We start from the raw sequence: 18,734 nt of genomic DNA on the forward strand, positions 1-18,734 counted from the left end.
TTTCAAGATGGCGTCGGCGTCTTTTTGTGTTTACGCTTTATTTTTTTGCCCTCTCGTGACGCGAAATATTACGTTACCTACCACAGAAATGACCATAGACAGTGTTATAATAACTTAATATTTATTCATAAGTACATAACGTTACATTAAACAAAAACTGGTAAGTTGACCATTTTGAGTAAAACAATGTTCAGTTTTTGTCGGGAAATGCTATGGAATATAGTCACATCCAAGTTCACTCACAGTATAATGCAAAAGAAGCAGTATAATCACCTCAGAAGAGTCACTTTAGTTGGGAAATATGTTGTACTATAAGTGTTCTTTTAATTTAGTTCACATTTGCTATCAAATATCGAATGTGAAACAAAAAGTCGATATATATCACCATTTTGAATACTGTCGCAAACCTCGTATCTCCATAATATTTCCTCTTTTTTTTCATGAATCATTACTATTATCTCCCTTTATTTCTGTCTGTGTTTTATATAAATAAAGGCTAATGTTTTATGCATTTGAGGAGCGGAGAAGAGTTTTTAGACTAGCATTTGTCATCAAATCATTTCCTAAAATGTTTTTGGAAATACAAGGTTTCCGTAAATTGAAACACCCATTATCAGTCCTTTTTTTCGATATGTTTGAACACTTCTGTAGTACTGGCTCATAAAACAGTCCTCACAGTTATATCAGAGTCCTGATGTTGAATCACTTATGTCTTCGCCTTAATTTCGCTCTACCAGACGCCTCTGATGAACATTACACCTGGCAGTGTGTCAAGTCTGGACGAGACGTTGCCGCCTTCCTCTTCCTGGACAAACACTGTCCTTTACGTTTATTAAGAACGGCTGCTGATTTCCTTTCCAGCACGGCGAGATCCATGTTCAGCGCCGAGGCCATCTCAGCCTTCGTCACAGACACAAAGCGGCAGTCGCTGGCGAGACTCGCCAAACCTCCGGCGATCAGAGCCTGAGGAACAAAACCAGAAGAGTATGTGAAAATCATTTCAGCTGATGAAGATGGTTCTTCCTGAAGATTTGATCTCACCTCTTGGATGAGGAACTCAGCTGCACTCACTGGACCGTGCTGTCTGGATGCACTGATGCCTGATGGGAAATGTAGTCCACATCTGCTCCAAGAAAGAGATCAGCTTTATCATTATCGTCACTACAATCGTCCTCATCACAAACACACACACGGTTTCTTTACTCTTGTTTCTGTCTGGTTCTGTCTTGTTTAGGACTCTATTTTCTCAACACACATTCCTGGTCTTCTTGTGATGATTCGTCAGTGCACATAATTGCAAAGAAAAAAAAATCTTTCATCTAAATATAATAACTTGCGTCGCCTCTGAAATGACTTTCTTTTTGACTGACATTTCAAACAATTCTCCCATAACGAGACACTTTTCACCATCCAATCCATTTCTTCTGGATAAAATTAGTAATAGCCTACATTTTTGTTCTTATTCAATGTCTTATTCAAGTTCTTATTCAAAAATGACTGATTACAGTAGTAAAATGTGTTGTGAATCTCAGTTCATGTTGATTTTAAAGCTGCTGAGAGCAGTGTTGATCGATGACTTAATTTTGTTTTAAAATGAACCTGAAATCACCCTATTTACCTTCTTAATACACATTTATCCTCGTCTTTCATCAGTGCAATAACTTGCTTAAGTGTTATTTTTACATTCTTTTTTCTTTATTATTTCTGTACGCTCACCTGCGATTGTTAGTGTTGTTGTTATTGGTGTTGGCGTGGTAATTAACATATGAGGGCGAGGCCTCGTTCTCATCTGCTCGGCTGTCTGCGATCTGTAGGGGGCGCTGGCTGGTCACCTGGGTGGGCATCGGGGTTCCTCTCTCCATAGTGAACGGATCCACGTGGTTGCCGAACAGGCCGCCTGCTCTCTGTTGAACAGAAGAAGAGAGAGGTGAGATACGGGCTGCCATGCATTAATCCTTCTCGTCATCGCTTGTCCTCTCTGATCTGTCCTGTTCTTCACCCACCCTGTAGATTCCCTCCTCTCCGGACTCTTCCATCACTCTGTCCATCTCCTCGTCATTCAGGAGATCTCCAGAAATCGCCCGCTGCAGCTCGGGAGCAGCTTCCTCCTCGATGCTCCTCAGACCCGCCTGAGAGAACGAGAGAGAGCAGATTGAGACTGTCTGATCATAGTGTGAAACACATGCAGAGACGAAGAGACGTGTGACCTGTATCTCTGTGGTGTTTTTGTTTTTCTTGTTCGGCCGGTATCCGTAATATTCCTCCTGCCGCTTCATGAACTTCCTGAAGTGGTCCTGGATCAGGAATGTGGCGTAAAACTTCCCCACGGTCACCTCGTCATCTGTGATTTAAGAAACATTTAATCCTTAAATTGTGTTGCATTCATTTTGACACAAATTAGGTAAAGGTTTTTAAGCACAGCACAAGAGTTTTAATAATGATAATATTATTGCATTTTTTTATTCAGTATAGTCGTGTTATTTGTGTTTCAGCATTATTCATGAGAGATCTGACCTCCGATTGGTGGAATGACCTGGTCAAGCAGTTTCATACTGGTGCGTTTCCAGATCTTCTTAATAATTGCACGCAGCTCTTCATTTGCCTGCTCAAAATTACCTGATGAATGAACAATCAGAGAATTCAGGATTTAATGGGTGAGTGTTGACATTATTTCCATAAATTTATTTTAAATCTTCACTGAAAACAGTTTGCTGTAGGATTCACTTTCAAACAGTTACCACTCAGAAATTTTCTAGTAAATTTCTTGTAAAAATGGCAAGTGACATTTTAAATAAAATGTGAAATTTTGAAGTAGAACGATTAAATATATGGAAGCCCTGAACCACATGGTGGGGAAAAAGATAAAATAAAACTTATCTCGTTATTTCGACATAACTCGTTATTTCAAGATATTAAGTCATTATGTCGAAATAATGACTTAATATCGTGAAATAACAAGTTATGTTGAAATAACGAGATAAGTTTTATTTTCTTTTTTTCCCCACCATGAGGTTCAGTATTTACAATAACTGAAACTTTAAAGAATAATTTTTTTACAGTTTATTAAAAAAATAATGCCTCAAACCTTCCGTTTTAATTTTCAGTGCCGTTCTGACCAGAGCAAACAGCGTGGCGTTAAACGTTACCGTTCCATCGCTGTTCAGAGGCATGTTCATGGAGATCAGTCTCTGTACACAAACACAGTAATGCAGAGAACGAATGATTACACTGTTAAATATGTGGAAATGCTTGAGCAAGCAGTGAATTGATGTGTTTATGTCTCACTTTGCAGGCAACACGATGGGGACAGAACTTTCCGAACCCTAGCGGTGGCTGGATTCTCCTCAGCAGCGTCACGACGTCCAGGTGTTTAATGCGGCCTCTGCCAGAACAACACAAAAATAGCACCGATAATCAGATGTATGTCATTCAGAATCAACCTAAATTCAAAATGGGCCACTTTAACTTATGGCAACGTTTCATTTGTGCACATTATTGCAAAGAAAAAAGTGCTGCATTTTAGGATGATGTCACCAATCCCTTAGTTTTCAACCACCTCATAAAGAGACACTTCTCACCATCCAATCAATTCCTGATGGATAAAATAAAGTACCACCCTACATTTGTTTTTCTTGTTTTTCTCAAGCATCTGATCACAAAAGTAAAATGTGTTGCGAATGCCATTTCTCGTCGATATTAAAGTCGGCATTAAACAGAAGTTGCACTAGTCTTCCCTATTGTGACATACATTGAGTGAAACGGCTTTTGGAACAAGTACAAATGTAGGGCGGGGCTTGGTTTTGTGGGAAAATCTGTGGAAAATTGATTGGATGGTTGTGGTTTGCTATTGGTGGATCTCATTTGAGTGACAGGCTGCCCCGCCCTCGTCATCAGAGAAGAGATGCCACTGCAAGAGGGAGGGTTAGTTATTTTGGTTAACTCTTTCCCTGCCATTGATAAAAATTTCTGGCTTTCCATGTTTTCGCTGTTATACGGTAGGGGGCGCTATTACATCTGAAAGAGTACAGAATCTCTGGATCAAAACACAGGTGAAGAAGCTGTAACAAGCGATAAAAGTATTGCTTATGCACAAAAAAACATGATTTTTATCAGCTTTTTGTTTAAAATGTTGCTTTTTTTTTAATGAAACTTACCCACATTCAAGTGTTGATAAAAAACGAATGCATGAAACTAGAGAAAAACTTAGGGCGAGGAAAGAGTTAAAGATTACGAGGCACATGAATTTAACATTGATGTACACAGATACATCATTCATAATAAGCACTGCAATATTTCATTAAAAAATAAGAATTGTCCATTTTGATTTCATGGTGACTTTAACTCAGTGTTTTGCTTACGTTGCCTCAGGGTCGTATTCAGCCCAGATCTTCTTAAACTCGTCTAAATGATGCGGCCCCAGTATTGACCAATCACGGGTCAGATAGTCAAAGTTGTCCATGATCACGGCCACAAACAGGTTAATGATCTGCAATAGAACACAATCAATGTAAGTTAACGTGTGCGTCTGTGCATGTGTGTGTTTGTGGGAGAGTGATACTCACTAGAAAAGCGCAGAGCATGTAAAAACTCATGAAGTACAGGATGGCGAATCCAGAGCCGCAGGTGTACTCCTCTCCAGGTAGGTATTCTGATTTAGGGTCACAGCGCTGACCGTACAAACAGCCCAACATGATCTCCTGCCACCCCTCGCCTGTGGCACACCTGTGGACAGGTAAGTGTCCTTACAAACATGCTCAGAAACACACTTACAGTGAGGCGTTCACATTTCCTACCTGAATAGTACTAGAACGGCTTGAGGAAACGTCTGGAAGTTGTTGTTGCGGTTGATCACGGTGCCGTCTAGTAATGCGATTTTGCCAAACACCTGATCAAGGAAAGTCACATTGTCATTCGAGTGACGCTGAATATACAGCACTGGTCAAAGGTTTGGAATAATTAAGATCAACCTGAGATCAACAAGACTTTTTTCCCCCAAAAAAACAACAACTTTTGACTGGCAGTGTATCACGTTTTACCTGCATGCCGATGACGGCGTAGATAAAGAACAGCATAACGATGAGGAGAGCCACATATGGCAAAGCCTGAAAAACACACACCGACACCACCGTTCATCAGCACATGTAAACACATCTCTCACAAAATCACAATGACGCAGCGGACCATCAGACCTGAAATGATTTAATGAAGGTCCACAGCAGGTTCCGAATCCCTTCAAAGCGGTTGAGCAGTTTTACCAGCCGCATGACACGGAAAAGCCGGAAAAGTGTGATTGACACACTCATGTTCTCAGAGTCCTGAGGAACAAACAAAAACTCTACAGTTAATACCAGCTCAGATCCATTCAGTAAGAACTCACTGAATCTTCACTTACTGCTATAGCTTGCATTGGATTCACTTCCTGGAAAGAGAGCAAATATATGGCAATAATTAAACTTTGAATCATGTGAATCCATTTCACTTGCAGAAACAAAGTGTTTAAAATTGCTGGATTATGTTGGCATGAACTCTGTTCAATCATAGTCATGCAATGATCTGTGGATGTAAAATAACAGAAATCGATATTTACAGAACAGCCGGTGAGACAGTACAGTCCGCCCTGAGCAGCGAGAGCCGCCTGGAGAGAGAGAAATCACCAGTAAATGTGAGTGAAAGCCAACATCAGTACTCAATGAGAACCATACAACAGGTAAAACCAAGCATTTGTGCATAACACAAGTCAACATGTTTACTGAACATCCAAAAAGAAACTTACGTCAATTTCACTCAGTATGACATCAACAATACTGCCCACCACGATTATGAAATCAAAGACGTTCCAGGGGTCCCCGAAGTAACCCTAGCAGAGTGAAACACTTTTTAACCATATAAAGCTACTGTATCATATTTCATATGCACATTTCTGCATGCCTTCTATCATCTGATTCATAGACTTTTTATCAAGTAAGAGCCTTTTAGTATAATTGTACAAACATCCACCTTCAGCTCGTGCTTCACGTGTCTTTCTGCTGTGAAAATTTTACTGATTTTTATCAAGTAAACATAAGAATAACTTAATAGCTTTTTTTCTTCTGGGAGTAGTTTAAATGCAGGACTCACCTTTGCTTTGAAGGCGCCGAGTTTAAGTATCATTTCCACTGTGAACAGTACGGTGAAGATGACATTCAGCATGTCCGAAAGATGGGTGATGTGATCTGACTGGTTACAATGCTGAAGGATAAAGAAATTCAAACTATGAAATGCATTTGATATTTTAATTATTTCCAATGTTTGCCATCCTCATTTCTGTGAATGTAACTCTGTGGTTGTCTTCTCACCTGCATCCCCAGACACATGGTGTTGAGCATGATGAGCAGAAACATCAGGTACTCGAAGTAACAAGAAGTGACGATGTACCACACTTGATACTGATACGGGTTCTTGGGGATGTAGCATCTCAGAGGTCGGGCCTTCAGGGCGTACTGGACACACTGACGCTGCCAATGTGCATGTAAAAGCACATTATGAACTGGAATCATGAGACATGATTAGGTGTGTGACAGTGCGGTACCTGGTTTTTGTCCAGCTCGCAGTTTTTGTACTCCTGCTCTCCCTGTTCCTGGAAGGTTACAATAACGAAGCCCACAAAGATGTTCATCATGAAGAAGGCGATGAGGATGAGGTAGACAATGAAGAAGATGGAAATCTCAATGTGGTTGTTGTAAATCGGGCCGGTGTTTTCAAGATTCGAGTCGATGGCTTTATACAACAAGCTGCGTGTAAAGATACAATTGAGAGAATGGGTTTGAGCCACTTTGAACTTCATATAGCGTTTGATAAAAATGTTGAAGACAAATATAAATATAGCTGAAAGCATCAATTAATGGGGTTCAAGCGCTTTAAGGCCTTTAAGCACATAAAAAGGTATTATGTTTTCTTTAACAAGCATGTAACCATTTAGATCATATCTAATTTACTAACTTAAAATTTACTAAGTAAATATAGTAGACTTTTTAACAGTTCTAGCCCCACCTATGGGCTGATCTCCATAAAAGTTTGCATGCTTCTTTAGAATCATGTGCTCACCTAAGAATGGACAGCGATGGTCCTAGAGGCGAAGTTGCTCAGAATGAGGAGTTTTACCATGTGGTATGAATGTCGTTGGAGTGTGGTATACAATCCTTTATGCACATGAAAAACGCAAAGGCGCCCCCTGGTTGCCAAGTTCTTTCAAATTTCTCTCAGGCCTCTAGGGCCGTGAGACAAACAGGCCCAGCGAGTTTCGTTCCGATCGACCCCTGGTAACCTTGTCTGATAGCTGCTCAAATTTCATTGGCCGTTTTTTGAGATACGCGAATGTCCTCAAAGGCAGTCTTGGCACCTTGGACAAAGACACCGCATGCCAATTTTCAAGTCAATCAGTCTTAGGTTGCGTAGTTATTGCCATTTTTTAATTTTCTTTCTATTATAGCGCCACCAAGTGGCCAGTCACTGTGCCCTTTTTCATGCGACCACAGAATGAGCTTTTGCATATGAGTGCCAAGTTTGGTAAAAAATATCTCATTCCGTTCACTGTAGTGCCCCCTTCAGGCCGATTGGGGCAAGCCTTGGTGACGTTGTAGATGGTGTGAGTACTACCAGCCCTCAAAGTTTCAAGTCTCTACAACTTACGGTTTGGTCTGCCTGATCACTCTTAGTGGAGAATGCTGATCCTTGGAAATTTTAACAATTACAATAGGGTTTCAGCGCTACATGCTTGATCCCCTAACTACAAACATGAAAGAAAGTTGTTAATTAAATACCTACTCTGGCCAGCCTTCGAATGTCGAAACGGTGAAGAGAGCCAGCATTCCGTTCAGAATGTTATCGAAGTTTAGGTCGCTGTTCATCCACATACGTTGATGGAGTACCATGTCATGAAGACCATGTTCCTGGTGTTGAATAAATCTTCCCCTGAGAGCATCACCGAAAGAGAGAAGAATTATGTCGATTTGGAGATTCTAAGATCTCGGAGTGAAGGAGAAATGAATTAAAGTTCAACCATACTGGCATTCTTCCGCCGTCATTTTGAGCGGGTCTGTGCAGAAAAAAAATTTCCCCTGCCAGATTAACAAGAAAAATAAAACATATTAAATTCTCTCCTTTACCAGCCTGTGAAATTAGACAAATGGATGTTGTGAACTCTCTGACCTTGAAAAGCTGGACGCCAATGCAGGCGAACATGAAATCCAAGAGCATCGTGACTAAAACGATGTTGCCGATGGTCTTGATGGCCACAAACACACACTGGACTACATGCTAAAAGACAGCAAAGACAGTTAGATGGAGGAACAGGGGAACATTTGTCATATTGTAATCTCAAAACTAGACGACTCACTTTGAGACCTTTGGCTCGATTAATGGCTCTTAAAGGTCTCAACACTCTCAGGACCCTGAGGATCTTTACCACCGAGATGGCACTTGATCTGCAGAGAGACATGAGGACTGTAAAAGAATGTTTGTCTTTTTCTGAAAAACCCCATCATTTTGTTTTATTCACATAGATGTACAGCTCTAATAATGGCTGTTTGTATCTAACTCTGCTCTATTTCTGTGTTAGCACAAGGCTGTATTGCTTTGAAATCTCACTCCATTCCCATGGACAGCAGGGAGACGCCGACGACAATCAGGTCCAGTATGTTGAAGGAATTACGGCAGAAAGACCCCTTGTGTAAGAAGGCACCGTACGTGGTCATCTGCAGTGGACAAAGAAGAAGCACTGAACCATTCACAGAATCCAAATATAACAAAACAGCTTCTCGGAACACACACCGAACTCTTGTCTCACCTTCAGCACAATCTCTGCAGTAAAAACTGAGGTGAAGACATAATCAGCGTAGGCCAGGACCTGCAACATAGGAAGAAAGGTAGCTGTTAAAGACAACGGTTGGTGCAAATAGAGATCGGTGAGTCTGGAGATTGTGTACCTGGTTCCTGAAGGACATTGGGTCGATGGGGTCCTCTGCAGCTAATGAGATACTGCTGAGCAAGATGAAGAGGAGGATGATGTTGGTGAAGGTCGTGGCGTTGATGATGCGATGGCAGAGTTTACGGAACCTGAGCAGAGAGACACAGATAAACACAGAAGCTCCAAATATGAGCTGTGTATTAGGGTTACGGAAAAGGTTTTTACTTGTTCTGTGGGCCGAAGATGAAGAAGGAACTGGCCTCTGGCATTGGCACCACTGTCTCCTTCAGCTGGAGGTCTGCCATTGGACGAGGCCGAGGGCTGAGGGGAATCTCTGGCTCCTCCTCCTCATCATCACCTGAGCAAAAGGTCAATCAAAACATCAGACTGACCTAGCAGTAAGACACATGTGAACTAAGTATAGACACAATAAACTAAGCTAAATTATCCTTCGTGTTTCACCCGGGAAATCAGCTGGAGGAAATGGATCTTTAATCTCGTTCACATTTGATTCAAATTCATCCACTTTGAGCTGCAGATTAATATAAAGAAACACATGAATCAGATTAATATGCTTTGTTAGAATGTAATTTCTTATCTTAAAAATCAACTGTCTTGGCCAAAACTGGCATGTTGGCATCAATGTGATTGTCAGTTAATGTGAATTATCTGAATACAAAATCCACTTCTAACACCATTTCACAGTAATATAATGATGTCATTCGGTCAGTTACTGATGGTGTTGACCTTGGCTGTGGTGGGAATTCCGTCAATCTTGGCTCTTTGCTCGGCTAGTTTCTTTGCCAGCATGGCCTTCTCTTCCTCGCCCTTATCAGGTAGGTTTTCTCTACACAGAGAACAAACTATGCATCAGAAATTTCTGTGAAAGTCTCTTTTTCATGCTGTTTGATGTATGTCACTCACCTAAGAAGCCTTTTGCGTTTCTTCTCCTCTGCCTTCTCTTTCTGGGCGGAGGTCAGGCTCTCTGCCTCAGCCAGGTTATCCACCGCAATTGCCAGGAAGACATTCAAGAGGATGTCTGGAGTTCAGTGCTCAGGAAAGTCCTCATCCACTTGACATGTAATTTCTATAACTCACACATTTGTGCTGCATGGAGGATACAATTTCCACAGATGAACAGGATAATGAAGTAAATGCTGACCAGGATTCCAGGCATGGCGGGACCCCCGTGAGCCATGATGCCATCGTACATGACGTAGTTCCAGTCTTCACCTGTCAGGATCTAAAACAGACAGAATACCAGACACTGGAGAGGCATTGTGGATCCAAACATCTCGCTTATCATATGAATGATAAACTCACTTGGAAAACTGTGATCAGAGCCTGAGGAAAATTGTCAAAGTTGCTTCGTCTCACATACTCATCTGGAAAATTAAACTTCCCCCCGAAAACCTGCATGCCGAGCAGAGCGAAGATGACGATAAAGAGGAAGAGGAGCAGCAGCAGGGAGGCGATTGAACGCACAGAGTTCAAGAGTGATGCCACAAGATTACTGAGTGATGTCCAGTACCTGAAAATCATGCACAGTTCCGATAAATTCTTATGTAAACATACACGCTTGGTTCTTAATGGTGGTATCAAGAATCACGTACCGGGTTACTTTGATGAGACGCAGCAGCCGAATACAACGCAGTACGGAGATCCCCATGACAGACATTACATCCATGTGAACAAGAATGAGCTCCAGGATCCCCACAGACACCACAAAGCAGTCGAAACGGTTAAAGAGGGATATGAAGTAAGACGGCAGCCCCATTGCGTACATCTTTAGAAACATCTCCACCGCAAACAGAGACAACAGCACCTTATTGGTATTGTCTGCAAACAAGGAAAAGCAATATAAATAAATACCCTTATGGAAAATCCAGCTAAAATCTACTTTTTGGCTGGTTTCTAGTTGGTTGAAGTTGGTCATTCATTAGTGGTTTATGGTCATTTAGCAGAATCTTAGACTTTTCATTAAGTAAATGGGAATTGTGGCTTTAAAAATCTACTTATTCTTTTGTGTTCCACAGAAAAAAGAAGTCATACAGGTTTGACATGACTTGAGGATGAGTAAATGATGATAGAAGATGATAGAATTTGCATTTTTTAACTTCCTAAAATCTTGTTTTAGGATATATAAATGTGGAATGACATTACTGGGCAAAGAACAGAACCTTGGAAGTTGGTGAGAGACTCGGGCTGATCATGGTGCTCGGTTGCGATTGCCAGAGTGTTGAAGAACACCAGCAGAATCACCAGCCAGTAAAACAATCTGGACTTCACCCACACACGACACTTCCTCCTAAAAAATCGGTTCCACCGACGAGCGTGTCGACTGTAAAACAAATGCACAGAGAAATTCAAAGCCTTTGTGTTTTAGAAGTCTGAAAATATCCTCCTGGACATGAAGTCAATCATTCAATCAACTCACACATAAAACATGAGTTTGTTCAGTCCCTCCAGCTCATAGAGAGTTTCCGTTTCAGATCCGTCCTTCTGAAGTGGGAGCAGACCTGTGGAGAGCAGTTGTGCCACATTTAACCAGATTTCAAACCCTATGAGTCTTGGTTCACACTGGCTGTAATCTGTAACAGTGTTTGTGTGTTTGAGCACCTTGCCCCTCCTGGTCATTGTCCATGACCTCTGCCTGTGTGATCCACTCCATGTACCCCTTCAGATCCTCATCAAACTGCTGACGCTCCCGCAGTTTCTGATACTCTCCACTTCGAGAACTCTTTTCTCGCTCCTTAGTGAACTCGCTGACCACAGAGAGGGAGACGAACATGAGATGGTGTGCGGCAAAATCTCTCAGTAAAGAATATTACAGAAATAAATCACTACCAGTCAAAGGTTCGGACACATGTACTTATTCTTTATCATTATTCTATAATGTGGACAATAACTTGAAGAGTGATACTAAGTAAAAGACAACAAATGTTTGGACTCACCCGCACAGAACCCCCAGAACCAGATTCAAGATGAAGAATGAGCCCAAGAGAATCAGAGTCACAAAGTACAGCCAGGGCCACTCCATTCCAATCGCATCATTCACCTAGGAGAAGTCAAGAGTCAGCTGTCAGATCCTTATCATAGTTCTTTATGTCAGTGGTTCCCATCCCTGGTCCTGGAGTACCCCAACAGGACACAAAACAGATCTCCTTTATCTGACAGCGATTTCAGGTCTTGGAGTCTCTACTAACGGGCTGATAGAGTTGAATCAAGTGTGTTGGGTTGGGGAGAAATATAAAATGTGCAGATTTGGGGGTATTGCATGACCATGGTTGGGAACCACTGCTCTATTAGTCACTGACCCAGTACAGAACATCCGTCCAGCCCTGAGTGGTGATGCACTGGTATACAGTAAGCATGGAAAAACCCAGATTGTCAAAGTGGGTGATGCCGTCATTCGGCCCGGGCCAACCGCCACGGCACTCGGTTCCGTTTAAAGTGCAGCGCCTGCCGTTACCAGCCTGAGCACACGGAGCCGCCCACTCGTCATCCCCCGTGGCGATGATATCTGTGACATAACAGATCATGGAACTATTTGCATTTATTGAAGGAAACACCAGTGCTTGCAAGATGGCAAAAGGAAAACATTTTAGGTAAGTTTGAGTTTTGGTTCTATGTAAGTTCACTTCATCTGTCTTGCATCTTTTCCTACCTGTGCCTGTGTAGTAACATGTTTTATGCATTTTGCATTTGAAAAGCTCCAGGCCTATGATAGCATAGATGGTGACCATGAAGAAGACCAGCAAAGAGATGTGGAACAGGGGCAGCATGGACTTGAGAATGGAGCTCATCACCACCTGCAGGCCTGGAGGAGACATTACACTTTAACCAGCCAACTCGAGAAATAAGACAGGTGAGCAGAAGAAGGTGTTGTCACTTACTGGGGACCCCAGAGACGAGCCGCAGGGGCCGCAAGACTCTGAACGCTCTGAGGGCTTTCATGTCAAACCCGCCTTTCTGTTCCACTGGCGCCTCAACGCCGCTGATGTTATTGATGAAGTCCACCACGACAGTGAACAGCCTGTGAGATGTCACACAGTAGGTGTTTGTGTACTTGTGTAGGGTGTTTCTGGACATATTCAGGGAGTGGTGTGTGTGTCTTACCCCATTGTCACAATGACAAAATCTAATATATTCCAGCAGTTCCGTAAATAAGCATCGGCGTGAAAGAGTAATCCATACGCCACAATCTTCAGGAAGCATTCCATAGTGAATATGATGAGAAAAATGTACTCAAGACTCTCCTGTGAACGTACACAACATTGAGATGAATGGAGCTGTCAGCACACTTCAGTACAACCAACTGACTCAAGGTATTTGGTGTCAATGATGGCTTTTCTACTTCAGAACGCTTTTGTTTTGACTTCGAATATCTGTCTTGACATGTCTTTTTACATTCTGGCAACATACACACATTGAGTTTGGTGGGAACTTGCCAACGTGGTGAATGGGGTGAAGAAATGCTAGAACCTGACACTTTCCTCCGGTTTCCATCAAGGCATTTTGAAAACTACCCTGGCACAGACACTGAGAATTTTATGACCAACATGTTAGCGTGACGCAGACACTGCAAGTTTATTACCATCCAAATGCTTTGATGTCAACCTAATTACAAAACAAACGATCTGACATATCATATTACAAACCACAAAATCTTTCAGATAACACCGCAGTGATGAGAGAGCTGCAAGTGTGTGTGAGTGTATAGTTTGAGTTGGTGGCTAATTTTAAAGTGTCCACACATGCAGTCGTCCCATCGGCATGCGTTTAAAGCACCTGCTACTTTCAGTCACCTGAGTCAATGTCACGCATGCTTACAAGGGTGTAGTGAGATGAATATTAGGCATTAGGTGTCAGCCATTCTGCCAGAAGACAGATTTTAACTTGTCGCTTGTTCTTTTAGGATATAGTTCAATATTTTATAAGAACAGAATACTATATATACAAATGGAAACATTTAAATCATCCTTTTTTTAAGTTCAGGTTTTTAAACAGTATTAGGGAGGGGTTTATATGTTTAGGTTGTGTATGAGGGCGGAGTCTATAGGTTGTCTTGGGTGTCTTAAGGCGGAGTCTACAGATATTGTGGTGGGGTTTATATGTTGAGGGAGTGTATGAGGGTTGGAGTCTATAGGTTAAGCATGTATTTTGAGGTGGAGTCTACAGATATTGGGGTGGGGTTTATATTTTGAGGTGTGTGAGGGCACATTCTATAGGATGTTCTTGTAAGGCGGAGTCTACAGATATTGGGGTGGGGTTCATATGTTGAGGCAGTATATGAGGGTGGAGTCTGTAGGTTGTTTTAGGTGCCTTAAGGTGGAGTCTAGTGTGTTCGCATATGAGAGAGACTCACTAGGTTGCTGTTGGTGTTATTTGTATCTTCCTCAGGCATTGGCATGAAAACGGCCAGAGCTACACAGTTTGCAAAGATGGTGAGGAGGATGATGATTTCAAACGGTCTGACAGACATGTTCAGGAAAATAAACCAGCATCAATTTGTGGTTTATATATGTGTCCAAAACTCTTAAAATGAGAAAAAATATATACCTACAGTAGCACACAATGTGATTGTGTGTGTGTTGTACCATAATGATCTACATGACTGTCTTCTCAGTGTGTTGTTGTGTGCACTAGCATTCTCTGAGCTTAGCATGTCTGTATTTAGTGAGCTGGAGGACAGAACAGCTGTTCTCTCAGAATATCAGAGCACTGTGCTGAAACACTGACATTTACACACACGCTCAAGACTGAATGAGCTCATTAACTGTCTGTCATCTCATAGTTGTTGTGTTTGAACACTTTTTGTTGACTCCATATTTGCTACCTCTAGTAATAAATGACTTTTATGTATATTTGTTCACTCCTATGCAGCAATGAGATAAGATGGAGAGTAAATTAAGATGTTTAGTATATTACAGTATGTCAGCAAATAGTCTCATTTGTCTCTGGTTTTAATTGTAGGAGAATCACCTGAGATGAAGTTGATGCTTAACTGAAGCATAACTGAGAAGACCACTGATCAATGAAAGACTTTTTATTTTTCTTGTATTAATTTCTATATTTTTTATAATTACATTTTTATAATTGATTTAAAAAATAATTTTTAATGTATTTTATATATAATTTATTTTTTATACAATTTTTGCTGCTTAATATTTTTGTGGAAACAGTACAATTAAAAAGTTTGGGGTAACTTCATTTTTTTTAAATTAATACTTTTATTCAGCAAAGACACTGGTGACAGTAAAGACATTTGTAATGTTACAAAAGATTCTAATTCAAATAAATGATTTATATTCATCACAGAATCCTGAAGATAAAAATGTACCGCGGTTTCCATAAAAATGTAAAGCAGCGCAACTGTTTTCAACATTGATAATAATCAGAAATGTTTCAAATCAGCACATTAGAATGATTTCTGAAGGATCATGTGACACTGAAGACTGGAGTAATGATGCTGAAATGACTTTTACATACTTTAACAACATGCATTAAATTCTGCCTGATTGGCTGACATGTTTAGTGACTATTTTAACTCACAAAAAACATTGTAATTAAAAATGTTTTCTGATTTGTTAAAGGATACTTCCACTCTACGATGTTGATGCAGGCCTTGCGGAAGGGGTTCTTCAGCGTGAGGAAGAGGAGGGATCGCGCAGGCCGCGGGTTTCCACCTGTAGCCTGGAGCTTCTTGAGTTTCTCTCTCTGCTTCCTCTTGAGCGTCTCCTCATCCATGATGAAGGTGCTCATGGGTGCTTCACCGCCACCCTCCATGATCCGATCAGAACCAGAGCAGGAGGCGCAGGAATTCTGGAGATCAGGTACCCAGCTCAATAGTTCAGTGTCTTCAAGTGGTTGCTCTCAAGAGTCAAAAATGAACGTGTCCCCACCATCCGCTCTCTGTCTGTCTGTCCCTGAATCTATTTCTCTCTCTGCTCTTGTTTGGTTAGTACTGCAGCTGTCTGACTTAAAAAATAAATATAGACAATGCTTGTCACTCAGTGTGTGTGTGTGTGTGTGTGTGTGTGTTAGAGCATGACACAGTTATGGTCACAGAGGCATAGATAAAGAGGCAGGACATTAACACAGTCATATCTTTGGAATGTTCTTATTGGCTTATTCTGTTTGGGCTTTGTGACATCATTGAGTTGGCAAACCAATCAGCTCACAGATAAATGACTGAAATTTGGTCTCACATATTTATGATTTTTTTTCTGATTGTCCCAATTATTCTCAACAGTGCAAATGGGTGAATCTTATGAAAACTGTCAAAACGTCATATTTCATAACTATTATTATTACATAATATTTATATATGGTTTGTGAATTTTAATAATATTAAATAAATTTTGTTTTTTATATATACTAAAACATACAAAATATAGATATATCAATATTCATATATAATAAACAATATATATATATATTTAGGTTTTTAAGATCACAGTGTCATATGAGCATGTTCAACACAGGCATAAAACCACAACAACAAAACATGTTTCAAACCCGGAAAACACTATGTATTTCTAAGTGAAAACAGTCCCATTGTAATTATAATTTAAGGTTTATTTGAATTAAAGAACAGTTTAAAATCACAGTTTACATGATCACAGAGAGTTCAAGGGCAGAACAGGGCGTTGTATTGATTTCAAGGCTTTTTTGGGCGTCGTGACCCCTGTGCCCTCATGTCCCAGTCTGAGAAACCACACTGTCAATGGGAGACGTCACACGAGCAACCACCAAAACTCATTTCAGAAGATTTCATTAGTTTATTGAAGGCCAAACTTAATTAAACTTCTGTACTTACTGACACATTTCTTTGATGTCTCTTTTGAATTAGATTGTAGATTTGTGGTTTTGCTTAATCGAAACACATGCTGATATTTGAGAATCACTCAGAATCAAAGGTGGTGCATGATAAAGTTGTTAGAATACAATGTTTTCTGAACGTCTTTAACTCTCAACAGACTCCTCGGAAGACGATTCGGAAATGGAAAGAGGCGACGCTCCTCCGTTCTCCTCGCCGCTGCCCGCGTTCTCCACCAACTCCTGCAGGTACTTGATGTAGCGGATGGCCGCCCGCAGCGTCTCCACTTTGCTCAGCCGCTTGTCCGTGGTTCCGTTGGGCAGGTGGTCGCGTAGTTTGGCGTATCCCTGGTTCACGCACTTCACTCGCTGGCGTTCCCGCTCATTGCGCTTCTGGATGAAAGCGGGCTCGAATGGACATTCGTAGACACCGAAGCTGCCGTGGAACGGCGGCAGGTACGACAGCAGTGACGCGCCCCCACAGTACGAGCCGTCGTAGACTCGCTGCTCCACATGGGTCGGGTATAAGAACAGCGGCAGCGAGCGACCCAGCGGATCTGAGTGGACATCGTTCCCTCGGTAACCACCAGAGGGCGCACAATACCTACTGCTCCTGCCCAAACGGCAATGAGAGTCCGGGAGGGATGCGTCCATGTTGAGAGTGTCGAGTTGCTATTGGTGTCGTTCGTTCATAAATGAAAGCCAAGCCCAAGGAAGTTTGTCTAAGACTGATGGATTAGCGTGCGTTTCCTGAGGTGAGGAAGCATCATCCTCTTCCCCGGTCTCAATGATAGACGCTCGGAAAACGGCTTCTGCTGCTCTTTGAAAGCCCTGTGAAGGATTTTGAGAGAGACAGACTTGAGTTTAGACCAGAAGACTTCAAACACACTCCAGATTAACTTAATAACCGCTTAGGCTGAGGTTCAAATACGCAGGATAAACCCGCGGATGGTCCTTGCAATTAACATGGATTTGACATAAAATACAGGCGAAAAGACCCAAAACAGTTTGTGAATGCAAACGCCTCTAGCGAACTCGGTTTCATGTGCTGTTGTATTTTGCCTAGTAGTTAAAATCAACATGCTATCCAAATAATAACACATTTGATTTATTAACAGACATGAAGTTAAATAAAGTTTGAAGTATGTACTACGTCCACACGCTTTTAATGTGTTGGCCAAACAATAGCGTGTTTCTGGCCTAAAGATAAAAGCGTGCGGCAGTGTGTCGGAGCTGAGAACATGTAATCCGTCTCTAATTCACGACATTGTGTACTACACAAGAGTTACAGGAGCAAAGCAGAATGTGCTCGACGGGAACGGTGAGGTGATATTTCAGATCTCTGGAAGGAAAATAAACAGCTGATCTTATCGCTCAACGCATTTCTGATTTAAAGACGTATCTGCGCTTGTCTTGTATGTATTTGAGCTTTAGGCAAATCATTAAATGATGTTTAATCTGTCTGTCTCAGTGGAATTCCCCTCAACTGGGAAGTGGTGTCAGATTGGACGTATTAAGGAGAAAAATGAAGAAACAGAGGAGAAATTATCAATGAAAACATGTCGTACGGCTACAAAGAAAAACAGTCCCGTTGCACTTCTTGTGTAATTGTATGCGGGACGTTTATTAGCAAAGTAGCTGATGCAGTTTTTGCAGACAAGAGTAAAACAGATAAAGATATGTAACAAATCTGAAAGTGTAGCTAGTATTATTATTCAGAATGTATAAATATAAAACAGAGCAAATATTAAACTTAAAAGAACTTTCTTAAATAATAATTCACAAATAAGAAATAATAATAATAAAACACAAATTAGGAATATATGTGAATAATAATTCTGAATAAATTTAACCAGTTAGGCTTTAAACAAGAAAAAAATTATCTGTGTGTGTGTATTTTTATGTATAATATTTTCAACTTCAATTTTCCAAAATCAAATTTATTCAAAGTAATATACATGCATATGTA

At 41.1% G+C, this 18,734-nt stretch overlaps 1 protein-coding gene across 1 annotated transcript; it reads right to left on the bottom strand.

Annotated features, from left to right (window-relative positions):
- Positions 1 to 104: 104 nt before the first annotated feature.
- On the bottom strand, positions 105 to 15,733 carry cacna1sa (calcium channel, voltage-dependent, L type, alpha 1S subunit, a). Its single transcript, XM_051910993.1, has 43 exons — positions 15,546 to 15,733; positions 14,313 to 14,418; positions 13,064 to 13,203; positions 12,841 to 12,980; positions 12,612 to 12,764; positions 12,262 to 12,467; positions 11,899 to 12,002; positions 11,564 to 11,709; positions 11,382 to 11,463; positions 11,125 to 11,285; positions 10,558 to 10,783; positions 10,268 to 10,475; positions 10,067 to 10,187; positions 9,869 to 9,983; positions 9,692 to 9,791; positions 9,407 to 9,476; positions 9,170 to 9,302; positions 8,964 to 9,093; positions 8,825 to 8,884; positions 8,626 to 8,732; positions 8,375 to 8,462; positions 8,188 to 8,295; positions 8,044 to 8,096; positions 7,804 to 7,950; positions 6,569 to 6,770; positions 6,336 to 6,494; positions 6,118 to 6,228; positions 5,774 to 5,857; positions 5,588 to 5,635; positions 5,393 to 5,419; positions 5,190 to 5,315; positions 5,037 to 5,102; positions 4,794 to 4,885; positions 4,563 to 4,722; positions 4,359 to 4,486; positions 3,286 to 3,382; positions 3,086 to 3,188; positions 2,515 to 2,616; positions 2,208 to 2,341; positions 2,004 to 2,129; positions 1,717 to 1,904; positions 1,042 to 1,123; positions 105 to 963 (listed from the first exon to the last, which is right to left on the bottom strand). The coding sequence occupies exons 1-43, from the start codon at positions 15,731 to 15,733 to the stop codon at positions 754 to 756; spliced, it is 5,337 nt and encodes a 1,778-aa protein (XP_051766953.1). The 3' UTR covers positions 105 to 753.
- Positions 15,734 to 18,734: the final 3,001 nt, after the last annotated feature.

This window comes from Ctenopharyngodon idella, chromosome 10 (assembly GCF_019924925.1).
Source record: "Ctenopharyngodon idella isolate HZGC_01 chromosome 10, HZGC01, whole genome shotgun sequence".
Taxonomy (NCBI): domain Eukaryota; kingdom Metazoa; phylum Chordata; class Actinopteri; order Cypriniformes; family Xenocyprididae; genus Ctenopharyngodon; species Ctenopharyngodon idella.

Bases quoted from the DNA above. Each gene is read 5' to 3' on its own strand.
- cacna1sa (XM_051910993.1), bottom strand. From the start codon at position 15,733: ATGGAGGGTGGCGGTGAAGCACCCATGAGCACCTTCATCATGGATGAG. The intron at 8,733-8,824 runs GTGAGACAAGAG...TGTCCACTGCAG, and splicing joins CTGCAGAGATTGTGCTGAAG to ATGACCACGTACGGTGCCTT. The intron at 4,886-5,036 runs GTAAAACGTGAT...TTCCTTGATCAG, and splicing joins ACGCCGTCATCGGCATGCAG to GTGTTTGGCAAAATCGCATT.